At 35.3% G+C, this 25,668-nt stretch overlaps 1 protein-coding gene across 1 annotated transcript in view; it reads right to left on the bottom strand.

Moving 5' to 3' along the window:
* Positions 1–21,425: 21,425 nt before the first annotated feature.
* The window catches only part of LOC100644893 (neurotrimin), a 322,978-nt gene continuing 318,735 nt past the window's right edge, over positions 21,426–25,668 (bottom strand). The window contains exon 11 of the mRNA XM_020864362.2: positions 21,426–21,466. Coding sequence (XP_020720021.1) covers positions 21,441–21,466 — 26 coding nt within the window. The 3' untranslated portion in view covers positions 21,426–21,440. The remainder of the gene's footprint in view (positions 21,467–25,668) is intronic.

Genomic DNA, 25,668 nt, shown 5'->3' with positions numbered 1-25,668 from the left:
TATTATGCGCGCGTGAGCGTGGAAAGAGGATATTGAAAATTGTTTCAATTATAGTTGATTGTTCACTATATCACGTTCATCATTGTCCGTTGTGTTCGGATCCTCTGCATAGACGAGCTTTCATAATTTATAAACCTACGTGACAGTAGAGGATGGAAAATTATTATAATATGTGGTGTAGATACGAGACCTTTGTCAGAATCTTTACAATTAGATTTGTTGTTAGTAGATATGTAGACATGTCGTTGAATTGAAACGAGCTGAATATTATGATCTTGGTATTCTTATAATTCATTGATTATATTTCATTTAAAACAATTAATATTTCTATGAACGTAACTGAAGAATTGAAATCTAATTAAAAGTTCGTTTCACTCGTTAATTATAATAACAAGTACTCTACTTTCGGTATTTTATGCACATCATACACAGCCTATACATACTTACAAATATCAATTTCTCAGAAACACTTAAACAACCCCCGTCTAATTATACGACAAGAAATGAAAAACTTTGTATTTGAAAATTCCAAGCTTCAAGAAGCACACGCCACTTTTCATTAGACCCAACAATTTCCATTTACATATATCCACTAATCAATATGTCACTCCTCCAGAAAAAAGTCCTTCCAAAAACACTATTAATGTACCAAACCGACCGAAAGGTCAACCTCTGGACCTTCCACCTGTAATTCCAATTTCCCTTTTAGCCGTTTACATCACCTAGTTTCACCAAGTGTACCAGTGGTTTTCAGTTCAGTGGTAGCACGGCTCTATCAGCGATTCGGGTTTATCGACTAATTGTAAACAGCCGGTTGCCGGAATCGAAGTCAGTATCTCGTTTCACACGGAGGGGGTTAGAACAGGAACCATTGGTCGGAAAGCAGTTTCAACAGCTAAGAAGAAACTCAGTGACTGGGGAGAAAGTTGGCCGCGCGGCCGGAACTTTCCTGTTTTTCCACTCGTTGCTATTCATGACTGGACGGAAAAATCGCAGAGCGTCGGCGAGCTGTCGAGCAACGAGCCCGGCAGACAGCTTTCGGTTGGCGGAGGGGAGAAAGGGAAGGTACTTCTGTGGAAGTATTATCCCCGGGGTTTTTCCATTCGATGCCCGGTCGCACTTTCAAGTCAAAGCGGGGCTGTTCTCGACGAAAGCAGCAGCTTCGTCGTCGTTCACCTTTCCTCTCTTCTTTTGCTCGTTGTCGTCGTAGTCGTTCGAGATGTCAGTCTCTCTATCGCAGTTGTCTTCGTACCATCGAGGAACTCATTAAAATTATAGCGAGTCACTCGATTACTTATCCTCCTTTCGTACTCCATCTCTTCTCGTTCTCCAACGTTTTCCAACACTGTATTCTGCCTCCACCCATCTTTCTGGCCGTTCGTACAAGTACGTACCGAATTAATGAGACGACTCTTTCGAGCAACCTCTCGTCGATCAAGCATCCTAAAAAAAAAAGAATCCTTTCCATCGGTTGGCGAGTCTCTTTCTCTCTGCCTCTTCTTTTGGAAACAAGGTGATGGACCAGACGATAATAATCAGCGGTGCTCGCGGCTACCCATCATACGAGACCAGCCTTTGTGAATATTTAGAGACCGCGCGACGCGTTACCCATCAATATTTATCGTTCTTGACCCGCTCCCAATAAACGAGACACGAAATAACGGGGATACAATAAATACTCTGCTTTATTGATCTATCCGGTCCGTGGCTCCGTCGAATTTAAGTATTACACGAATCAGTCCAAGGTACCGAAATTTTCATTGGTGACTGAAACAGAAGATCAAACTTCCATTTTCCGTTATGATAAATTTTTACGTGCTTTTTGAATGACCAGTAGATCGTACCTAGGACGTGATGTATATGTAAAGGTAAAGGATATATTCATGAGAATTTGTTAAATAGTAGCATGCAAAAGCAATTAAAAGAAACGACGGAAAAAGATTCAAAGAGTAATTACATCCTCTAGTATGTTGTTACACGATTAATCCTCCGTTGTCAAAAATATCATTTCACACTCTATAGACAAACTAAATTTACATAGATAATAAAGCGAAGATCAATTTCATTATTATAAAAAGTTTCAAAAATTCTGTAAAGACAACCTTCCTACCGGATTGTATAATCGTTCGTTAAGTCAAATATTTAATTCATTGATAAGAGTCAAAATTTTTCTCGAAGAAATTCAAGAGTGAAAACCTAAACTAATAAATTACCAGTCTCGATATTAATAACATTCGAAGTCTCGAACGAGATAATTTGAATCAAAGCTAGATGTAGATTAGATACGTTAAATCTACATTTAGTTGACTAGGTTTGAATGCAGTAGATTAGGCACGTTGCGTCTGAGCTTAATTCGCTTGTGCTAGGTGTAAACTAGATACGTAAGTCTTGGATCAAGAAGGTTTAAGTTAGCTTAGATCAGATATGTCGTATGATTTACCTTGTCTTGGTTACTGGCTAGTATAAAATGTATCACATCGTAGACGATATTAATTTCAAAGAAACACTTTCTATTCTTTAAAACGTAACTTTAAGTTTAAAAAAAACTCAGATTTGAATATCGCGTTGTACGATTTATTTTTAGACGGAACGTCATCCTTTTTCCGGACTTCCAACATATATAAGAGCTACATCCGAAGCTTAAGCGCAGAATCTCGTGTTACGAAAGAAACCACGTATTTATTCGCGTAAAGCGCGTCTTATCCATGTGAAATCTGCATAAAAATGTGCTTCAATGGTCATGGAGATTTTCTTAGCTTTCTCTGCAACATTATAAAAAGGAATTTATGTAATTACAATAAAATGCATTTCTTTTTTTCTATAAATATGTATTTACAATAGTTTTTTTTTTATTAGTGAATAAACAAACTTTCTTAGGGACTTTCTTATTATTTTACAAGAATTCTTTTTTGTGTATAAATTCATTATATACGTTTCAACGAAATAATGTACTATCGAGAAACTATCATTTGCAGAAAAGAAGAACGAATGATTGTTATTCGTTATGTGAGAAAATTATGGGGGCATTGTTTAGCACTTTGAATTATGTATCTGATGGAAATTAGCTGTAAGAATAAATATAACAATCCAACGAATGAAAAATTTCACTTCATGTACACGCTATGGACTATTGATTAACGTTTCAAGTTTTGCATTTGAAGCATTTGTTTCGAAATTATATCCCTCTTAGTTGCCTAATTTATCAACAAACACATAGGAGTAACATTAACATTGATAGTGTCAACCGAACTATAAACTTGACCAATTTTATCCTTTTCAAAGCTGCAAATACACTATCGATCATGAGCAACATTCGATACCAGCAGCTTACAAGCCCAATAACAATTCGTCCTCCGGTCACGAACTCTCCGTAGAACATTCACTAACGCGAAATCGGAAACGACGTTACCACCGAGCTTTTTATTCCACGATCCACGTACGCGCATAGTCTCATGGCATTTACAGGTTGAAAATAAATTTCGAGGGAAATCGGCTCGTCATGGCGTGACTGGCTAACGCGAAGGTAGGACGTGGAGCGTGCAGTTTCCTAAAGGGGTAACTTTGACGTTGAATTGATTGGGCCGAGCGTGTCTGTTTCAGAGCGAGCAGGGTCGACGGTTACAGACGGTGTTAACAGTGACGGTGCTGATAGTACATCGGGCGCCATGGTCACGCGACCAGCCTTCCCTAACCTCCCCAACCACTCAACCCTCTTGCTCTCTTCCTTTAGGAACGGAAAGTGAAACGAAGTAGCGCCGAAAATCGTATCCGTGAAACTTTTCCCGAAATCCGGCGTATAATATATCCGGGGTGAAAGAGAGGGAGAACAACGACGACCTCACGTGTTCGATCTGTACCTGGAGTTCGGTGCACGTTCTTCGGCAACGGCTGACGCTCCGGAGAAATCTCCCAACACGCCTCTGCCCCTCGTTCTTTTTTCTTTCTTTCTCACGGCCGATATTCTCCACGCGATAAAGAACAAACTTCCGCGCGCGATGTCGTTGATTCGCGTCGACTTCTCGCATTGTCTCCTACCCTCCCCTCAACTTACCCCCTCTAGTCGAGTTGGCAACGTCGGGGGTGCTTTTAGCGTTCGAGGGTGGCGATCCCGTTAGATCGTTCCGCCACACGATCGTCCAAAGAGTAGGTTTGTAACTAGAGAGAGACTAGAGAAGCAGAGGTATTTCTCGAAGGGTGTCCGCTCTTGTCCTCTCCGGGTTCGAAGATTATCGCAGACAATAAAAGTCAGTCCGCCGTGATTCTCTCGTCGATCCTGCTCCGTACTTAGGGCAGGGGGTGGATAGGGAGTCGCAAAGAAATAGCGTATGGAGGAGAAAGAGATGTATGGTTGAAGAGAAAAGGATGTAAAGATAGGTTGAAATGGGAGAGGATTGGTGAAGAGTAGCAATAAGTACGACTGAAACGAAGAGAAACAAAGACGGAAGGGTTGGAGAAGGTGACAGGATAGGGTAGCAAGAGAAGGATCGGCTGGCTACGTTGGCGGAGTTGTTCGGTGACGACTTTACTTCTTCCATTAATCAACTCTCCCCGCTTTTGTCGCTCTTACCGTTGCCAGTGGCGTAGCACGGCCCGAAGGGAGTGGCTGGTTTAAGCCACGCTCTGTAGCCACGTTGTTCTATTGCTCTTAACGCTAATGCTACCCACCACCCGACTACCCGAAGAAAAACGAAGAAGGGTACTACTGGTGCTGGTGCTGCTTCGGAAGTACCTGTACCTGTGGGAGTTGCTAGATCGATTGGTAATTCTTGGCGAACTACTCCACGCTGGACATTTTCGGACTTTTTTCCTCCCATGGCAAGTTTCGATTCCCTGGGATCAATCCCCGTGGCAAGATGGAAGATACTGGCTAGAAGAATCGCCTTTATACTTTGGTTTAAATTCATCGAGATACTATATCGTTTGGAATCGAGAGTTTGATTGATACGTGGCTTTGAAATGTATAATACATTGAGTACAATATTTTTGGAACGTTCTAATACGTATAGGTGGCTACAGAGATACTTCGTTTATGTTTAGCGTTCAATATATTTTATGTAAAGTTACATAATGGTAAAGAAATATGTTTGCAATTATGTATTTTCTAACTAAAATTTTATTTACTTCTGCTAGAAGAAATTAGAATTGTGGGAGAGATTATTTCAAAATATGTGGTATTATATTTTATATATAATTCAATTTAGAAATTCCAATCTATTTACTGTATTTTAATTATCTCGCCAAATCACATTGAAAAATTTCGAAATTCAGATTTAAATATCCACCACTACCTGCACGATAAGTTATTTCTTTTTCTCCTTCATTTTCAAATTACCATTAGTGTCTTGATTCCACCTCGACCTATCCACGTCATCTTAATTTTTACGTTACCAAACTTTCATGAGTAATATTTCCCTCGTTTCTCGAGACATTCTTACGTTTCCGTACCGAACACGGCTCTTCTCTTTCGTTTCTTGGTTTTCTCTTGGTCGTCTCTTAAAACCTTCTACTCCTCATTCCTTATCCCGTTGCTCGAGCATCTTGACGCTTTAGAAAATTTTCTTGTGCTTCTTAAACTTTCCGCCAGAGCCAATTTGGCCCGCTTTACTTGCTTTGTGCGCCAGTAAAAGTTGCACGCTGTTTCTCTTCGCGGAATCCGCGAGCGTTTCATTCGCGCGACCCTTTTAAACAACTCCGTCTATCACGATTTTCGTGTTTCTCTTGCGAAACCTGAAACGTCAGAAATACGAATCGTAACTGTCGATTCGTGGTAAGTCGCTTATCTTGATGCAGAGAAAGTAAAGCTGCATTTTGAAATTTGACGGGCAATTAAGTTTTCTTGATGAAAAATCAATTGTTGAATGAACGAAGTTATTCCCAAGACAATTTTCATTTTTCATGATCGAAAGATTTATAATAAATATCTTTATTTAGTACATAATATTTAGTACATAATATTTAGTACATAAATCTTTATTTAGTTTCCATTTACTTAGTTACATTCACGAAAATTGAAAATTGCATAAACATCCGCAGTTTAACAATAACACTCCACCACATCAGTATAGTATTAAATCCCATCTTTCACTTACTTCCATATCAAACCCTCTTCTAGCTCACTCACCACCTACACTCTCCCAAATAAGACCTATGAGGACATTCACATTTTAGTATGTTTCAATATTAACAGTATCAGTCCGGGACAGATAAATTCCTTTCTCGTTACTAGCTCTGCGCGACTATCTTCTACGTCGAAGGACACGGTGGGCTCGCGACGAAGTCCATCGGCGGCCATTCTGCAATTCAGACAAAAATAACGCTGATATCCGATCACAATAGGAGCACAATGGACACAGGGGACGATGACTAGTCGGGTTGGGGCACTCAAAGAAATTGGCTGGTGGTTTCCTGACCCCGGCCGGGCCGAACCAGGCTGGATCTTAACGGATAGTTGAAAAGTCTGGGGGCAGGTGGCTTTCGAATCGTTCTCCGAATCAGACTGCTTCAACAGCCCTCTCTCACCTACGACTTTCGATCTTCGTGGTGCGTCGTGGGAACAGGCTAGCCGGTCATTCTTTTCACATTGCATCCGACAAAAGAAGTTACCCTCTCCTACCCAACAGTTCCTTTAAATCCCAAATACTTTTCCCACCCTTCTGGTATGCTGTATACGCGGCCTGTTCTATCCTTCGATCGTCCCGTTCTTTTGAGAACGTAGTTCCAGAACGTTACACTCGCGTACCTAGGCTGTGATCTCTTCTTCTTCTTTCTTTCTTTCCAAAGTCGAAGTTTTTTCTTGTAAACACGATTCGACGACAAGGATGAGGTTGTTATCAGGGGGTGGGAAGCGCAGCGTGCTTTTATCGAGGCTCGTTTTTCTCGCGAGCACTTCCGAACTGGCGGCTTCGGGGATCCAGATAATATCCCTGGAGATCGCTTACGATGATACTAGCGTAGATAGCGCGATCGGAGGGCTAACTGTCTGCAACTTGGCTCGGGCTGATAGTGGATTATGAGGACAGAGGGCAAGTCGCGTTTGGTCTGAGGTTCTTGTAAGGTTTATCTGAGGTTGAGGTGTTTGGGAGATTGGTAATTGCGTGACGATGCTTCTGGTCTAATTTAGTGTAATGATTGTTGCTTGATCGTAGTAGATATGAATTTTATTTTTATACTTCATTTTTTTGTGAGATTGCTTCTATAATGATTGGTTAGTTCTTCGAAATAGAAGTTTCTTATGGCTACATTTATTAAACGTAATTATTTGTTCTTAAAATAATGACTAATATAAAAATTAAGACACTACAATTTATGTCTAACGATGTTCAATCTTACGAATCGAAATGGGACTCTAAATCGAAACACAGATTCAATTCGAATATATTTGTCGTTTGTTGTGCGTCCAGCATACTGTATCACTATAAGAAATTGATATCATATGATAAGGAGTTAACTGCTAATAAAAAATGTCTAATACCGTGGTTATTAATAAATATGTTAAACAATATAATAATTCATGTATCAATATTCATGTATCAATATATCTCTTATACGTGTAAAACCGGCTTGACTCTGTTTTTTAATAGAAACTGCTTATTGCACAGTATGCTCGCTGTGCATTGAATTTTTACAAATCCTTAAAGGAAAGATTTTACATAAAGCACAATTGGATTATTACACCTTGATAAATAGATATTGGTAGAAAAATTCCGCAACTTATCTCCATACCGCGTAACAATTTTATTCAATGTACAACAACGCGCAACGAAAGTTTACATTACAAAATACCGCGTTCACGCGTCGTGGAAAAGGTACCATTTGAAAATAAACGAAACGAACGCGAAGTAACAATTAGTTCCCACCTTTTTTTCTCAGAATAATTCTGGAAAATCCGCGTACACGGAATTAAACGGGAAACCTACGGCACGTATATCGAAATTCATGCAGAAGAAAGCTGGATAGGTGGAAATTGCGGCGTGTACGTAATCATAACTTGAAATAGCACGCTCAGCAATAGCGGCTACAGGAGCGTCCAAGCGTAGCATTAAATTTCACGAGGAGAGAAAGCACAAAAAATAAAAGAAAAAAGAAAAAGAGACCGGGAAAGAGAGAGAAAGAGGACGCAGAGCTGGGAAGTGAAAATGCAGTGCAGTCATTCCTCCCATCGTCCAAACCTGTAAAATTTAGAAAAATAGTGGCACATCATGAATACAACCGCTAGATACAAAGGTTTAAATGGCTAGTCAATAGTTGAAATGCCGCGAAGCTATCACGAACTTGTTTGTTCCTAAATCGCAACACTTTGCTCCTTTATTTGCTGTTGAAAAATATTCCGCGAATGTATGTATGGTATATGAGAAAAGTAGTTTGAAACTTCGTACCCGGGAATTTGTAGAATTTGTTACATTTCAGCTTGGCAAACTTTTGCTTTATCTGGATTTTTTATTTTTGAAGTCACCGTGTATATAACTTGTTTAATAGTGGTTGAAATTTCAAAAGAAATATTTATGTGTGATGGAAACATTTCTAAAAATATCTTCAAATAAACTTCTCCTGTTTTTTGGTCAAAGTACATGTTTAGAAACCTTATTTTTAAATTTTCCATAAATGCATAAAGACAGCCTAACGCATAAACACAATTTAATATGTGATAATATCGTCTAGAATAATAATTATTTTCTATAAATTCAAATCCGATCGATACACTCGTTCTACATACCTAGTGCACAATAAAATTACGTAAACCTCTGCACCAAAAAATATTTACAGAAGGAAAGCTACACGAACGGAAAGAACGTCGGCAAATGAAGATTAATTGTTGTAAATACGGCGATATATCACGCGGTTGAATCGTATTACTTTACGACACGGTCGTTCGTTGCTCAGATTAGAAGCACTGTTGCTTTATTAAGAACGAAGCAGTGAATAAACATTCAAAATTTGCATAAATGTTACATTATCAGATAAATGTAAATATAGTAACTTGCTATTTTATTGTGATACAAAAAAATTATTAGTATAATATATATATCATAAATTGTATGCATAAGAAGTTCTATTATATGAAAAAGAAATTTATCACAGTGTTATAAAATTCGATTTCTTCGGACTTCATAAAGTTTTAAAGTCCAAATGAAAGAAGAATCCATGGAATAAAATTCTTTTCATAATCACAATGTGAGTTCAATGCAATCGAATAATATGAATCGGCTGGAAAGAAATCAGAAAATAAATATTACGTTAACAAATATTAATCCTTAAGGGGTTGAAAGTTATCAGTTGCTACATCACTGCGACAAATTATTATATATTTCTTTTCTTGCGATTTTGTGCACGTTTGAGGATAATTTTTCGCGCGTATTAAGCGACGCTCGATGAATCAAGCACGTTATGCTTGCGTAACGCTAGGAGTAATCTACGATGCTTGCTGAACTAGATAGATAAGCATTCATTCGTGGGCTGAGTGACACGCTTAGGTTGAAGACTTCATTTTGTAACAATGACGCATAGTTTGAATTATTTGGAAAGTTATGCAGCGCGGTTGCGTACGTATGAGAAGCAAATTAATTGACAATAGTCAATGAAAATACATCTCTGTTCATACATACTATCGCATATAATAGTATCATAGATGAGATGGTAATTGGCCAGGATTATTAAAGAGATGATTAATGAATGAAAATTTTATATTCGTAAGGAGCCATTCGTTGAAAAATTATACCTCGAATTATATGCATTCTCTACATGGAATTTTGTTCATCTTATTATAAGTTTTGGAAAGCGTGCATTTTTATACCTTCAACTTTCCCATGAATGCATAAACATCCTAATTTTATATGTTAATTAAAAAAAAATCTTAATCTTTTATCAGCCACTTTGTCCCCTAATTTACATGCATACTTTTCTGTCTTCTTACCGTTTAACTGGGCTGCCACAAAACACTTTATATCCTGTTAACTAGCGGCACCATATTGTATATCCCAGTGGCGACTGTTTACGCGTCGATAGCAGGACATTCCTTCTACTATAATATATTTACGGAAACGTGTAATTAGTTAAGGCCCGCACCGCCGTTTATTTTATAATGGAACAATTAAATTGAGGGTGTTTAACGCGAGATAAAATAAATTGGTGGCGGTGATGCGTATTCAACGATACACCAGCCCATCGAAGCTATCTTTGAATTGCAATTGCTGTTCGTTGCCGGACTTTAATGACCCGCGATCACAGGACATAAGGGAATTTTTGTTACAAACCACTGGAAAGAATTCTATTGCTAAATCGTTTATTGGAAATACTGGTTTCGTGATGTGATACCGTTGAAACCTTGGATAAGAAACACACAGAGATTGCACTTTAATAGTACAATATATTTTATTTCAGCGAACATGTCTTATACGGAACGGATTTACAACGGCGTTTGCAAAGAGAGAAACTTCAGAGAGTATTACGTGGTATCCAGCGCACGGTATTGAGTTTGATAATAATCTGATGAAAGAAGTTGTAGAAATATGTGATATATATCATACACTTCTCATACTTATATATATACAGTGATTACAAGAGTCTATTTGATTTATTTAGTAATTTTAGATTTTCAGTGAGACATTTAGTAACCTTATTCATATCTATTTAATAAAGAAGAAAATAGGTTGGTCTATTTTGACAAATATTTAAATCTATAATTCTATTTTACCTTACAATGGCAGTTTAATCATGTAAAGAGAAAGTACATTGAAGAAAATAAATTATTCTTGCTACTATGGGAAGTAAGAAAGAATGATTAAAAGTTTATATGATATTGAATAATTATTACAACAGTGTTAATATATTACTTATGTATTACTAAAATTCCAGCACAATAATAATTTTTCATTAAAATATTAAATATTCTAATAACCAGATATTACCGTGATACATAAATCAATTCAGGTCAAATATAGACCAGGTATTATGTTTAATTAAATTCAACAAACAGAAACAGTTTATCAAGCAAATACTGCCAGAAAAATCCACACTATAAATATTTTTAGTGAAAACAAACAAAAAGACAATAATTTTACATTGGAAGACAATAATTTTACACCGGAATATTATGGATATACAAATATCCGGAAATGTAAAAATGCTTTTTAAAAGAACAGACTTATTATCATTTTTCGAGGAAAAAGAATATCACCTATATGTAGATATTTCTCTGATATTTATTTCATCAATTTTAATTTGTTTCCAAGATTTAATCTTTATTTTTTTTTCTTTTCATTTTCGGAAACTACAAAAAGTAAAAATAGTAGAATAATACGCAATAACGTAAAAGTTCAAAGATCAGAAAAACATTTTTCAAAAATGGCGTAAGTGTAAAAATGATACAGTTGCGTTTGTTTCAACTTGTTTTTCCTCCAGTAACGATAAATATTCGCCTGCGACAAGGTAACAATATGGTATTTACAACACAGTGAAGCGTTTAAAATTACATGAACGTGCTACGAGACGGCGTGTTTTAATGAATGCGAGTGCAAGGAATCAAGATACCGTGACCCGCTGATTTGTGTTCCGCAAAGCAGAAAAAAGCCTGAACTACCGCGTAAAAATGAACCTCGTAATTCTAATTCCGAGCGTATTGCGAGCTTTGTTCTATGTGAAGTAGACCAAAAAGAACAAAAAATCAGTGTTGTTTGAAAACGTTATTTTCACCGAGTGATTTTCGACGTTGGTTTCAATATAGTATAGGGGAATAGAATATTTTGTACCAAAATATTTACATACATGTTATGTGGTGATAGAAATATGTGGTATAGCAATTCTAAATGTAGTAATTTAAATTATTTAAATTATTAAAATTTGATAGCAAGCTGGAGATACTTCAACATTAATGTAACTTGTTTAATGTAACTACCTATTTTATTATTAGAATATTATGATATTGAGAAATTGTATTCGTAGACGTAATGAATACCTTCTGAACCTGTCTTGTACATATAATTTTATATCCAATTACATATCTTTGGATCGAATATAATTTTCTATAACTCTCTTTGGCCCGTTTTCCAGTCACGTTTTCCCTGTTATCTTCGACGTAATTTTATTTTTCTAACATCAAAATATATCTTTAGTTTGCACAAAATATAAAAACTTATCAGTATGCATGATTTTTTGTTTTAATTCTATGTTAGACACCTTCTTAAGATATTATCGATTCTTTTTGCCTGCTAAAATGAAAGCGTCTAAAATATAAAAGTTCGAGGGTCAATGTAACCTTAAATTATTCTTCATTAGCATCTGAAACGAATTGTCAACTCTCGATGTGATAACTTATTCATTCGAAAACACTCTATCTCCAATGTGTCAATCATACCTATTCTTAAAACCTATTTTATCAAAATGAAATTGATGTTATTAATTTATAATACCAAAATTGAAAAGATTTCTCACCATCAATGATGAACGACCCAATATCACTTCACAAATTAAAAATAAGAAAATATCGATCTTTACAAGTACCACGATAAACCAAAACGAGGTTCTCGTAAATATAATTCGTCATTGCGTCAAACATTATCTTTCTGTCTTTTTATCAAGATTGACAAGTTGATTATTAATCTGATATCGATTTATTCGACTCTTATAAGCTTATCGAGCGTACGATTCACTACAAGTAGATACGTGCTTTCGGCTTGGCGAGATTTTAGCGGTAAATCCGAATTTACGAAGAATCCGGGAGGCCCATGGGTTCTCACGGAATTTATGCACAGTCCTTTCATTCGCGCGGTTATGCAGCTAGATGCTGCCATTGTTAAGCTTTTCTTCGGTAGAGCAGCGCGTGCATTGGTCTTTGTAATGCATAGTAATCGATAGACGGCTGCTTTCAGGATACTTTTTCCAAAGAACCACTTGTTTGCCTGTTTCGATGTTACGCGCATTCTGCGCGCCATCAATTACGATCTTTGAATCCGATCGAATTGTAACAACCACTTAGCAGTTATACCGCGCGCTCCGCGAATTTCATGGAAATTACTATTTTATTATTTATTATTTATTACCTAGACCATTTAATCAAATTATTATTAGCAAATAAGAATGTTATTATAGAATATCATATTATGATATATAATATTTATACCATTTATATACGTTTAAAAGAATATCTAAATTACACATACTTGAAGAGGAATAGGGCAGAGATTTTTGAAATTTTTCAAATGATAAAATAGATACACAAGATTTGACAATTGGGTTCATCAATTTTGCTATTTTGAATTAGCTATTAGAAAGTGTACTTCATCTTATAATTATATGCTACTATACACACAATTGTATTGATTACGAATTAATTAAATATGAATTAAAATTATTATGCATCTCTTTACCTATCATTTTTCTATTTCTTATCAAGAGGAAAGAAGTATTTGAACATTTTTAAACGTTACTCCTATTTATCTAAAATATTTTGTCACATGTTTTTAACAGTTTTGATACATGCAAATAACAAAATTGTTTTACTTTAAGTGCTTTAACTAACTAAAGTTTAACTGTATCTAAAGTATTCCCTAATTACAGTTACTTAAACCACTTTTCTCTCAAGATTTTGAATGCTGAAATGTTTCGAGCACTAATAAAAAATCGTTTAAGGAAACATTGTAACAGTTCATTTGGTAAGAAGAGCTTAGGTTACAGGATTCTGCAAAGAATTTTTCGAAACACAGCCTGTTATTTCCTTGTGATATTGCCGCAACCTCAGTAACCCTTTTGTCTAAGATAACAGAGCACCGAGATCGTTTTGTCAGCATCCTCTCGACGATGTCGGGAACGTGAGATCGTTATTTCATTATGGTTAATTTGAGACTGAGTGCGCTCATGGGGGGAGGCGTCCAACGAGATAACAGAGGGATTCTCATCATTAGAGGGACGCATCTAGTGAAGATTAACGAGCGTCGCAACGTACGACGTTACAACGAATAATATATATTTATATTTATTTTTCCTTTAGCAATTTTCATGGACCACGAATAGAAAATTTATATTGCTCTCTTCTGTAATGCACACAAGAAAAAATAAAGTAATATGCCTAGCTCACTAATTACAATTTAAATTTATTTAACATTTACAATAGAATGTAACGTATATAAAAATTTGTTTTCCCCTGAAAAGATATTAATCATGTAATATTTATTGTACACAGTGTTTCTAAGAATAAATACAAGAGTACAGTGCATATTTCACAATATATTACAATTTTTATAATTTTGTGGAAATGTGAAAACACATCAATTTGTAACTGTTGTTTTAATTCTTTAATTATAGTAAGAGATATTAAGAGATGATATGGTTTTTACTAATTGTTGCAAAATGAGATATGAAAAGGCTATTAAAATACCTATTTAAAAGATATTTACCATTTTTATAAATAGAATAAATCAATGTACTTATTTTACGAACAGTACAATATGAGACTAATGGAAGATTGCGTCCTTTTTTAGATTTTTAATTAACACGTTTACAGGAAGTGCCGTAGCTATGTATTTCTCATTTCAACGTGATACACTGACGATCACATAATTATGTACACTCTTTACGCATTTTGCTAATTATAGGAAAATATTGACAAAGAAAACAAATAGAACGTAGCCCACTTTGTTGCAACCCAAAATAAAACAGAGATAATTTTGCATATTTCGATTGACATCAATAGCTCTGCTAAATCGAATTCCATAAAATATTCGAGTATTCTAGCTTTCATTTAAAAGTGCAAATGACATGAAGAATTATTAAATACTCATTTACCTGTTTGCTTAAATAGCAGATTAAAAGATAATAGAAGAATAAATAATAGAAGATCAAATAATATATCATTTAACATGAATTACGAACAATCAACCGTTTTAAAACTCGATCGAAATTGCTCCAATTTTAACGAACTTTCTTTAAATCGAACCTTAACAAACTAGATGGTGTACGATGAAACGTAAGATAGCGTATGTAGATAGCGTAGCATGTAAAAAATGTCGCGCATCATGCGATAGTCTATTCATAACGATGGGTAGCGTCGGGAGTAAGAGAATTTCGTAACTATCGTCACCGAATTTTTCATGGAAAGCGCAGAACGAACGCGTGATGACGCGGTTGATTTACGAGCGTGTATCCCGTGACGCGAACAATTTTTCTCGCGCGATAGCCTTCATAAGCAAATGAAGTGTTATTAACTTCTTATGTAGCCGAGTCTCGCGAACAATGCCTCGAGAATTACGTAAAGCCGACGAAGAAAGGTAGTGGTTACCGGTTGTCGAGTTATCGATCCATCGTCATTCCGTTGCCCTTTGCGCGCCTCTAGGTAAGTAGGTAACTGGAGTTCCAGACTGTGAAATAACATGACCATAGTGTGACGCGGTGCGATTCGCTGCTTCACGCAGGACATGTATTTCGAATCGGAGAAATATCCTAGAATGGTACTATGCGAGAAACTTAGTGGAAAAGTGGCACAGGTGATGAAAACTTTTAATTTGAAAGAAATTGTGGATAGAGAGAAACTTTAACAGGAAAATTTGAACGTCTCCGAACATTAAGCGCACTACTATACCAAAGATTTCAGTAATATCTTATGGTATATAATTCTAAAGTCTCATAATTCCTATAAAAGGTCTTAATAATTTCATTAAAAATTTGGTAATTTTCGAATTTAGAAATTAGAAGTCTAATTAAGGCAGAAACTAACTTTTCATTTAGGAATACTTGCAAGTACCTCTTTTGTGAATTAATAATTTCAACGATCAAAACCTGTCTTCGATGATCACTTAGCAGCAAAATTTTAGATATTACTTTTTTTTAAAAGAATAATCTGCTGCGTGTGGTTATCGAGAATACTAAATCGTGTTTTTAATTTTTCAATACACGTTGCTGAGGTTATTGAGAAGTGGTGCTTTTGGCCATCATCCAAAATGTGTATTCTCAGATTTACGTGAGCCCTACCTTATAACTACATGATAGTGAAAACTTTCTAATTAAAATATAATAAATGTACAGTGAGATTTCATTAAAAAAAAAAAGAAAATTTTCATAATTTCTGTTCTCCTGAAATGAAGAGTTTCTCTCTCTCGTTTTTTTTTTTACATTGTTAAATGGAATGAAAATATTTTAGGTACTCAAAAATGGTACATTATAGTTGTAAAGAATGTATGAAATGTATTTCTCCTTATTTCTTTTTTTTTTTGCTCATTCTCATTTCGTAATAGAATATAAAAAAAACTAACACACGGTAAAAATACACGTACCTGAAATCCCAATTTCACAGTTCAGCGCAGTTCATAGTGCTGTGCTATCTCTGAACTTAATTCTCACAGCGTTTCCTTCACGCCATAAATTCGTCAAGTCAATTAAGCATTGAAATTGTTGAATTCTATCTTACGACAAAATGATATTACCGAATAAATGTAGTTATAAGTAATATCTCTAATCTCGATTCCTACATAATTCACAATTAAACGAAGAAAAAATGAAATTGATCTATTGCCACATCTTTCATTTCTAAAAATACAAATAATATCTAAAAATATATATTCGATAGATATATTCACACCTGCGTTTATATTTCATTAAATAAATGTAATAAAATCTATCCAATCCAAGGACTAATTTATTCCATTTTTCTATAACTACATATCTTCTATACAAAAGATTGCTATATTTATCATATAAAGCTCTAAGCAAAGTCTAGAAAAGATAGAAAGAAATAGCTATATAATTATATAAGTTGAAAATAAAATATGATATATATAATATAATAATATTATATATAACAATAACATAATATACAATAATAATATAATACGAATAAACATAGAATCTTTTCTCAATCGTTTGTCATGTTTTCCCAAATCCATATTGTCTAATATAATTTGATAGACCAAAATTTATTCAGTATAAAGTCGGATAAAAGTCGAAACATTAATTCTCGACTTATTGACGTATTTACGTTCAACATAGGATCACTGTGTCCATCGCGTGAAGTTGTCTTGAAAAATTAACCACATGTCCAGTGATGAGGATAAGCTCTGCGTTCATATGTTTGGCCTCGTGTCGAAACCTATGATTGGATGAATTTCTCTGTCGAGGAATAGGGTTACAAACCCGACGCCAATATTGGTTTGCAGGATTGGCTGATCAAGTCGTGTTCCCGCACGGGATCTTGTTTGTCCCACGTGGCTTTTATATTGAATTGCCAGTATTCCTTGCGAATCCTACAAATTCTTTGGTAAATTGGATTAGACGGCATCTTTCGAGAAAAGTATGTACCGTTCTAATCGCTAGACGTCTAGCATCCATGTCCTTCCATATTATGCTAGAGATATACTAACAGATTGACAATCAGAAATGTCAATTCCTATTTAACATTTCATACTGAAATTATATTGTATTATTTAGGGATAATAATATATTTCTACCTTATGATTAATAGGATCATTTACAGAAAACATAAGTAGTTTGAAATTAGTTGAGAACATAAAAAATTTGTAATTACTTTAACTTAACTATTTATTTTAACTTAATTATTTGTAATTATGTAGGAAATTACTTTAACTAAATGATATATTGTTTTAGTATAGTAGAAAGATGTGCATTTAAAGTCTTATTTTAAAAAAACAATATTTTACATGTATGAACTTAACTTTTTATGTAATCATTTCATAAATTTTGAACATTGTTTCTTTCGAATTTTTACTTCGTGTTTTTCATGTTTTCATATCGGAATAGAATTATTGAAAAGTTTGGGAGAAGGCGAAAGGAATTGAAAGAACAATTTCATCTTCGACAATTTATCGAACCCTTTGACGCGACTCCTCTTCACTTTCGACAGCTGAACACTTTGCCTCCCATATTGAAGAAAATGGAAATCACTCAACACATCAAAGAAAACACGTTCTTTGTATTATATTATTGGGACGATGAAAACAGCGACTAAAAGATCTCTCCTATATTTGAATATAAAGAATGCAGTATCAGGATCTCTACTGCTGGCAATTTTTATATTAACATTTGTAAAATAAAATATATCTACGTAATATCTAATATTTGATTTACCATATAAAATTAGATTTTTGCTATAAAATCGTCATTTCCAATAAAAATTATTCTTCTGCTTGTTAGATAACTAAGAAAGGCACTATATAACAAATTATACATTTAATAATTCCTACTAAAAATTAATTACAAAAAATTTGAGTTTACGAAAATAAAATCCAATCTGACCGAAATTTATTTGCTGCATTATTTTTTAATTCGCAGTTAAGAAACTACCCTGTTAAATGTTTAAAGAACCTCATCCAGAAAAAATAAATATCAGCATTACCAAAAGATGAAGTTTAGGAAAATCTACAAATATAATCTTCACCGACATGATCTTAATCTCTGTGACACGCATAAGCAACAAGCTACGCCTCGATACGTTTCCATCGCATCCATCCATGATGTATGTCGGCGACATTTCGTGCATCTCGGATACCTATCGAGAACATCGATATCCCTCGCAGAGAATTCAATCACCTTCATCGAATATTCCGTGTCTACTTTAGTCTGCCTCCAAGTCTTAACCCACTGTCTGCAATTAACGAACAGAGACGGCAGATGCGAATGATAATAGCCAAGAGAACGTTGTCAATTTAGACAATATTAATTCAAAGCGTAATGCTAAAATTTATAATTATATTTCTTCAAGCGGATAGCGGCGCAAGAAGTGCCAGAGAATGAAGCTCGGTTCTTGCACGCATTTATACACGTTCCAAGCTTATGTGCATGCATTCTGAACGTTCCGTACAACCCCAGAGTAGTTTCACCGAGTTTCAGTCTCGGATTGTCCGATAGAATGTGTTCCGGCTCTTTAATAGATTTTCCAAAGTGACGCGCGAACCCCATTAAAATTTCACCGCATAACAAAATATTCCTGGAGCTCTAGTTTCAGCTACCATTTCTTTATCCCTTTCACCAACGTGCACGCCTTGATCGACAGTCTGATTGAAAGTTACTTTCGGAAATAAACGCGCAGCCTCGATCGTTACGATCGAAGCTTTTACACAATTATTGGCACGCGATCGATTTCGTCCTTTTGAATAAATGAAAAAGTTGTTCGGCTGAAAAAGTAATTTTAGGTTACCGGTGACTCCATATGGAGTGCGTTCGATAGATAGCCAGATCAATTTAAGAAGCGTTATTTTGAAGTAATCTGACATGCTACGTGAAATACGATAAATTGGAGAAGAATTTAAACATTAAATAGTGTAATATCCTTCGTGAAATACAAAAAATGAAGAGTGATCGGCACTGGGAGAATAGGTTTCTCGGGGAATCGCTTTGGCACAAAAAAGTTTCAACTGGAAAATTATTATTAATTCAAAAGTTTAATCATAAAAATTTCTCTTACGACTTGGTAATACTCTTTATGTTCTTGGTAATACTCTAATGTTCTTTATAATCATTGTGTTGTAATGTAAAATAACGTACTCAAAAAGAACAATTCTCTAAAATATGAAATTACATTTTTAAATTCGAACAACATTTGTAATCTAAATTATTTTATAATTGAAACATTTTACTATTCAAAGAGAATGATAAATGTGTACGATTTATAAATGAGATCCATTTTTCTTTATTCAACACAATTCATTATTTGAAAATGACTGCAAATGCTTCAAATTTCGGTGATATCAAATTTTCTCGCATCAAATACAAAAGTTAACCAACTTTTTCCGATAAAAGTCTTCGTAAATTACAAAACATTCATCGAAATTTCCCAAGTACACCAGTTAAACAATCTAAAGCACCGTTTAATAATCTAAAAATCCGGGCGGAAAGTGATCCTTCACACGTTCCTGAGCGGCTTGCGAACGTTACAAGCCGCTGCACACCGCTCAACACCAGGAACTAGAGAAAATTACCTTGCACACCCGTCACGACAGCAACAAGTGCAAAATAAATCGCGGCCAATCGTGGCAGCCGGCTAACTGACCCAATTGCCAGCTACGGCTCTTCCTTCCTTCGGTGGGAAGAGATTTAATCCGGTTTCCAGGCGAATCCGCGACTCGGCTAGGCCATCCACGAAGGAGGCGTAAATCAAAATTTCATGCAGATATTTTCTACTTCTTGTGGAAGGATCTTCAGCACGTTTTCTAGTGCGCACGTGTAGCTCGACTGTTCCTGAGCTTCGGCACGTTCGCGATCGAAAACGTAAAAACGATCTTTGAAAGTTTATCACCAAAGAGGTGTGGGTCCATGGAGCCAGATGTCGCGAACCTAGACGCACGTGTTTTCACCGATTCTTCGACAGTTTCTCCCCGGCAATTGCATATTAAACGCATCCGTATTTTCTCTGCACCGTTCACCGTTGTCTTCCCTCTCTCTCGCTCTAGTTCGCCTAGTATTCGATAGGATAGCGCGATGAAATATGGCCGTGCCATAAGAGAACCGCCAGCGCGAAAACACTATCGCTTTCCAATAGTACGTTAGGCAAGACCGAATGGAGCAGGAATATGCGAGGCTGTTCTCTTCGCGACACCGAACGGAGAGAACGATCAACCGGGGCGAACGCAAGGCGTGAGAAGAGGGGAAATAAGCGAAGAAACTGAAAATATCGTTCACGTTTGCGGCGCTTTCCCAGCCATATGGCGACCTGCGTATATCATATTAGAAGCCAATTTTTAACTCGGTGGGGGCACATTTCACGCGAAACTGCCGGTTATAACCGGTCTCTCGCTAAAAATCCAATGAATTGATAGGAGAGAACCTGGTCGAACAGGGGAGTGAGAGTAGTCGAATGGCCGTTTGAGGGAACGAAAAAACTGGCGGCCGACTTTTCTTCGGCTTCTCTGACCAAAGGGAAACGACCGCAATATCTTAGGGTGGAAAGTACACACGGACTCTGGTGGCAAAGACCCGGTTGCTTCAAATAAATCTCTCGCTAGCCTCGACCCTCCACCTTGCCCCTTCCCTTCCTCCGATCCTTCTTCGCCATGCTCGCCACTCTTTTTTCTCTTCCGCTCCCGACCTTCCATTCTTCTCTACCGCCTTCCCTTTCCCTTTTCATTACAACCATTATAAATATTGTCTTTGAAGGCGACGCTTCTTTAAACGAATGGCCGCTCGATCACCGTGCTCGTTGATACTGTCTTGTAATGGAGTTTCGTAGTGGGGATGAATTTGTGGATTCGGAGAACGATTACACCGAGATTTATACTTGCAGTATTACGAAATTGTTGGTTTCCAGTCTACCTGGCTTCTGAATCTGCCATGAAGGACTGTGAAACGTACTTACTTTGTCATTATTTCTGATAATTTTCAAGGAAGGAAGCTTGTTAACGTTTCAAGTAGACCAACTATAGTACAAATTTATATTTCAAGTTATATTCTCTCAAGTTATATATTCTTATTAAGTTATATTGTCTACCTTGTCCTCATTTTTTCCTTTATAACCTTGCTGTTATGACGATGCCTGTAATATTAAAAAAGAGTACAACGTTATTATTACAGAAAAATATTCTTTACTTTGCTATATGTGTTAATAGAACTTCTTTTAATATTGTTCAATTATTTTAATTTGTATTGTTACTATGATATAACAAAATTTTAATGCTCATTAAAATACATTTACATGTCTACTTTAATATAACACCTTTAATGAATCTGTATAAATATTCTCGAGCTGTTTCGTTAACTGACGAACATTATTATCCCTTCCCCCCTCTTAGTTAGTTGGCCACTAAGCCTTGTTTTGCTAACTGGCCGCGAATTCTCAGAAGTATGATGCGTAGCTTTCAACTAATGATATAATATATGAAAATAAGGAAATATAAATGTTTCCTTATTTTAAACTACTAATGAAAGAACCTAATTTCATCCGCATTTTAATACGAAGACTACCAAAGTAATAAAATTAATTCGTAAATCCTTCTTCAAAATTAATTAGAACGCTTTATTTCTTGGAGTTTAAATTATTTTTCCTAATACATGTCTTTCCTCTTACATTCTCTTTGCATTGCCACTTCCCATGTATCTTTTTACACGTGTTTCGTTTTGATTACTTCGATCCAGGTTTTACGCCTAATTCATTAGTAACTGTAATATCAAGAGAATACAAATACAAATGAGTTTATAATAGGTATCAAGTTTGCTAATATTAGCATAGTACCTGCAACGATAATGTAATACTAAATAACATGCATTAGCTAATCAACTATAAAATACAATTAAAGAATACAACATATGTTGTTAAATGCAAGTAGAGTACATGATTAGATAGTTGGTAATTTCAAGACTATAGGATATTGTCTAATGGCATTTAAACATGTGTACGTATCAATGGGTTGCATAATAATTAACGAAAATTCGTATTAAAATTTCGCATTAGCAGCACGTGTACATTATTCTCACCAGAATAATAATCCTGAGCACGCTGCTTAAATAACAAGCGGATAATTGTTGTACAAGGTACACATGCAACTGGGATGCTACTTGTTACACAGCCACAGTGATCATATTAATTTAATGCGACATTCATTAGCGTATACACGAATAAAAAATATTTAGCTAGTATACATTACGTGAATGGACAATATATGGGTATGCAACAGTGTCACATATCATAATCTTACACAACATGTCGGGAATTATCATTTTTAAATAATTACATTTGTAAACCTTTATAAACTTGAAATTTACAAACTTTTGAGAAAGTAATATGGAAATATAATGTAGATTAGATATAGAATCTATAATATAGAAATACTAGTAGAAATACTAGAACATGCGTACTCGTATATTTAAAATAAATATTATAGCTCAACCTATTATTTCTTTTTAATAAAATAATTTTTTCAATCGTATACTATAGATTTTAATGCAAAAAGATACTGAACTGAATGTATATAAAGAAAATTCATAACCCTGTTGACTAGTATAATTTCTAGACTTCAATTTACTACATAGAATTATTTCAATTCAACGGAGAGAATATTTAAATTTAATTACTGGATGTTTATTAATAACTTCTATTCTAATATAAAATATTCTGTATATAATTATTCATATAATATTCAGATACTAAAATATACATTATAATATAGACAAAATCATGTAATCTATATCTTAATATTTTTCTCTATATTTTATTAAGAAATATCTGGAAGGTGGTACTGTGCATAATATATAATGTATTTAGGAGTCGTTATTTTGTATATTTAATATATTTAGAAGAACTTAAATAAAATAATTCGATAGACATTATATCTCATTGATTGCAAGACATAACATGTGGATTTTTATTTAAGATGTACTTGCAAACGATTTGACTTAAACGAGGCCGATTAATTCGGACTAATTGTATAGTTCGAAACAAGCTATTAGATTCTATTTGAGAGATTGTGATTTCCAATTATTAACAAGTAACTTAGTAATTGGATCAAGATGCGGTTTGCTAGGGAAACTAACAATGCCGTTTTCTAACCAGCTGATTGCCTTGGAAATATTGTCCTAACTTTGCGTAATTTACCTTACTAATTAATCTCCAAATTATAGTGCAAGATATTTTCCATCCGATTTATTGGATTTTCATTGATGTCAATCTCAGTTATTTAATACACTTAAAAGTTAACTTTAATTTGATTTATATCCTTTTATGCAATCAATTTTCCAATTTTATTCGATTCTGTTCCTATGAAGAGCTATGAATGCCTTCAAAGTCTTAGTGTATTGGTCCTAATCTTACTGTACCGATCCTAATCTTGTCATTTAACATATTTAACATTTTGTTGAATTCAATTATGTCATATTTTAGTCAATACCTTACTAAGAAGTATAGACGGCAGCCATTTGAGATTTAAGAGTTTAGGCGAAAGTATTCGTTAGTTTCGTTGACTTTTATCCGTTTTATTTGTTGTACTTTTCTGTTATTATTGGATTATTTCTATTTTCACACAATAAGATAATTATTACGAAAAGAAAAGAATATCGGGAAAGCACCTGATCAGCAAGAGGATGATCCGGGTTCGAACTCCGATCAAGCAACTCCCGATCGACTTAGACTTATACAACTTATATAATTTCAAACTTTCGCATGATCCTCATTTTCATATTCAGCGAATTCAAATCAGCAATCATCATTTAACGAGCGAATTATTGAAAGAGCATTGTACGGATCAATTATCTAAGCGTATTTTCAACGAATTTGCGTTTCTTTGTAAAATTTCATTCACGCTTTTTCCACGCGCGCTTCACCCCCCTCGCAGGAAAGAAATAATCCACAACGTCAGACTTTATTAAGCCATTAATCACTCCGTTTTTACAATCTCCACCGGTTCTCGTACGAGGAGAGAACTACGCGAGTCGCATGACTCAGCCCAACCTTGCAAATGGTCGAACGTTACGAATGATAATGTAACGTGCACGTAACGCAATTCAAATTTCACCGTACGAAACGGGAATGGAATCGAAACGGAGAGAAAGAAAGAAGAAGAGGGAAGAAGAGTGAGAAAAAAGAGAGAAGTGGAACAGGGAAATAGACAGAGTTATTCTCTGAAATATGAAGCGCAGCGGAGCAGCTGACGTTACCAGAGACCATGTCGCATTATTTTCGTAGGCAGCGATGCGCAAGTGGATTCCCCGTAGTCAGCAATAAGCATGATCTTTTTTTATTTTCCCATTTTATTCTATTCCTTTTTCTTCTTTCATTTTTGTTTTCCGGATACCGTAGGCCCACCCGTTAGAAACGAGAGGTGGCTCTCTCATACGTCAAAAAATCCTATTATACTGCGCTGATCCTCTGTCGACGAAATGGAAGAGATCGGCGGACGAGCTAGTCTAGTTTTGTTCGCTCCTCTTCTCGACGTCGCTCATCGTCTGGAATTGAATCGCTGTGATGGGCTCTCGGTTCAAGAAGGAAGTTGTATGGACGAACTCGTGCCCCCTCCCTCCTTTTTCTTTCCGTTTCTTTTCTTTCCGTTCTTTTCCCTTTTTTCTTCCTTCTCTTTTTTTGGAGAGAGAGGCGGGGTTCGTCGACAAATTGTCTTCGCCGAACGATTTCGCGCTTGAAATACCATTATTAACATGAATAAGTAACGATCGAATTGAAGTGTCTGAAGTGAAGATCTGCTCACTTCTGGATGGAATTCAGATATTTGTACAGAAACGTTTGTGTGATAACAGTGTAATGAAGGTTAATGAAATTGGGCTGTAATGATTTTTATTTCTTCACCATAAAGATTTACTGTGTTGAATTGGTCGTATTATGAAATTCTTAAGCTGGCAGCGAATGATCATCTTATCATTAAGAATGATCCTGATATTAAAATATTAGAAAGAGTTAATATCCCACTAGCCCTATATTTTGGCTTATACAAAACTTCATCGAATTAACTATTTCTAGAAAACTAAATATTCGGATTTGTATAAGATCTTTTTAGTCATAAAATATCATCACAATCAGAAAATCAACAAAAACGTATGCACCACGTCTTTTCCCATATAACTTTGAAATTGTTTTGAAGATTTATGATAAGAACCACGATGATGTCACGTAAGCAGCAACTCTTTTCAGTGACTAATTTAGAGAAAAATGGTTCCCCTGGGTGGAAGGACACGAGCAGCAAAAGGTCAACAAAGTATGAAACACGATTCCTATTAATCGAAGATCGATATCGC

Source organism: Bombus terrestris, chromosome 9 (genome assembly GCF_910591885.1).
Source record: "Bombus terrestris chromosome 9, iyBomTerr1.2, whole genome shotgun sequence".
NCBI classification, from domain to species: Eukaryota; Metazoa; Arthropoda; class Insecta; order Hymenoptera; family Apidae; genus Bombus; species Bombus terrestris.
The sequence above is the reverse complement of the archived record's forward strand: the minus strand, read 5'-3'. Positions and strand labels throughout refer to the sequence as shown.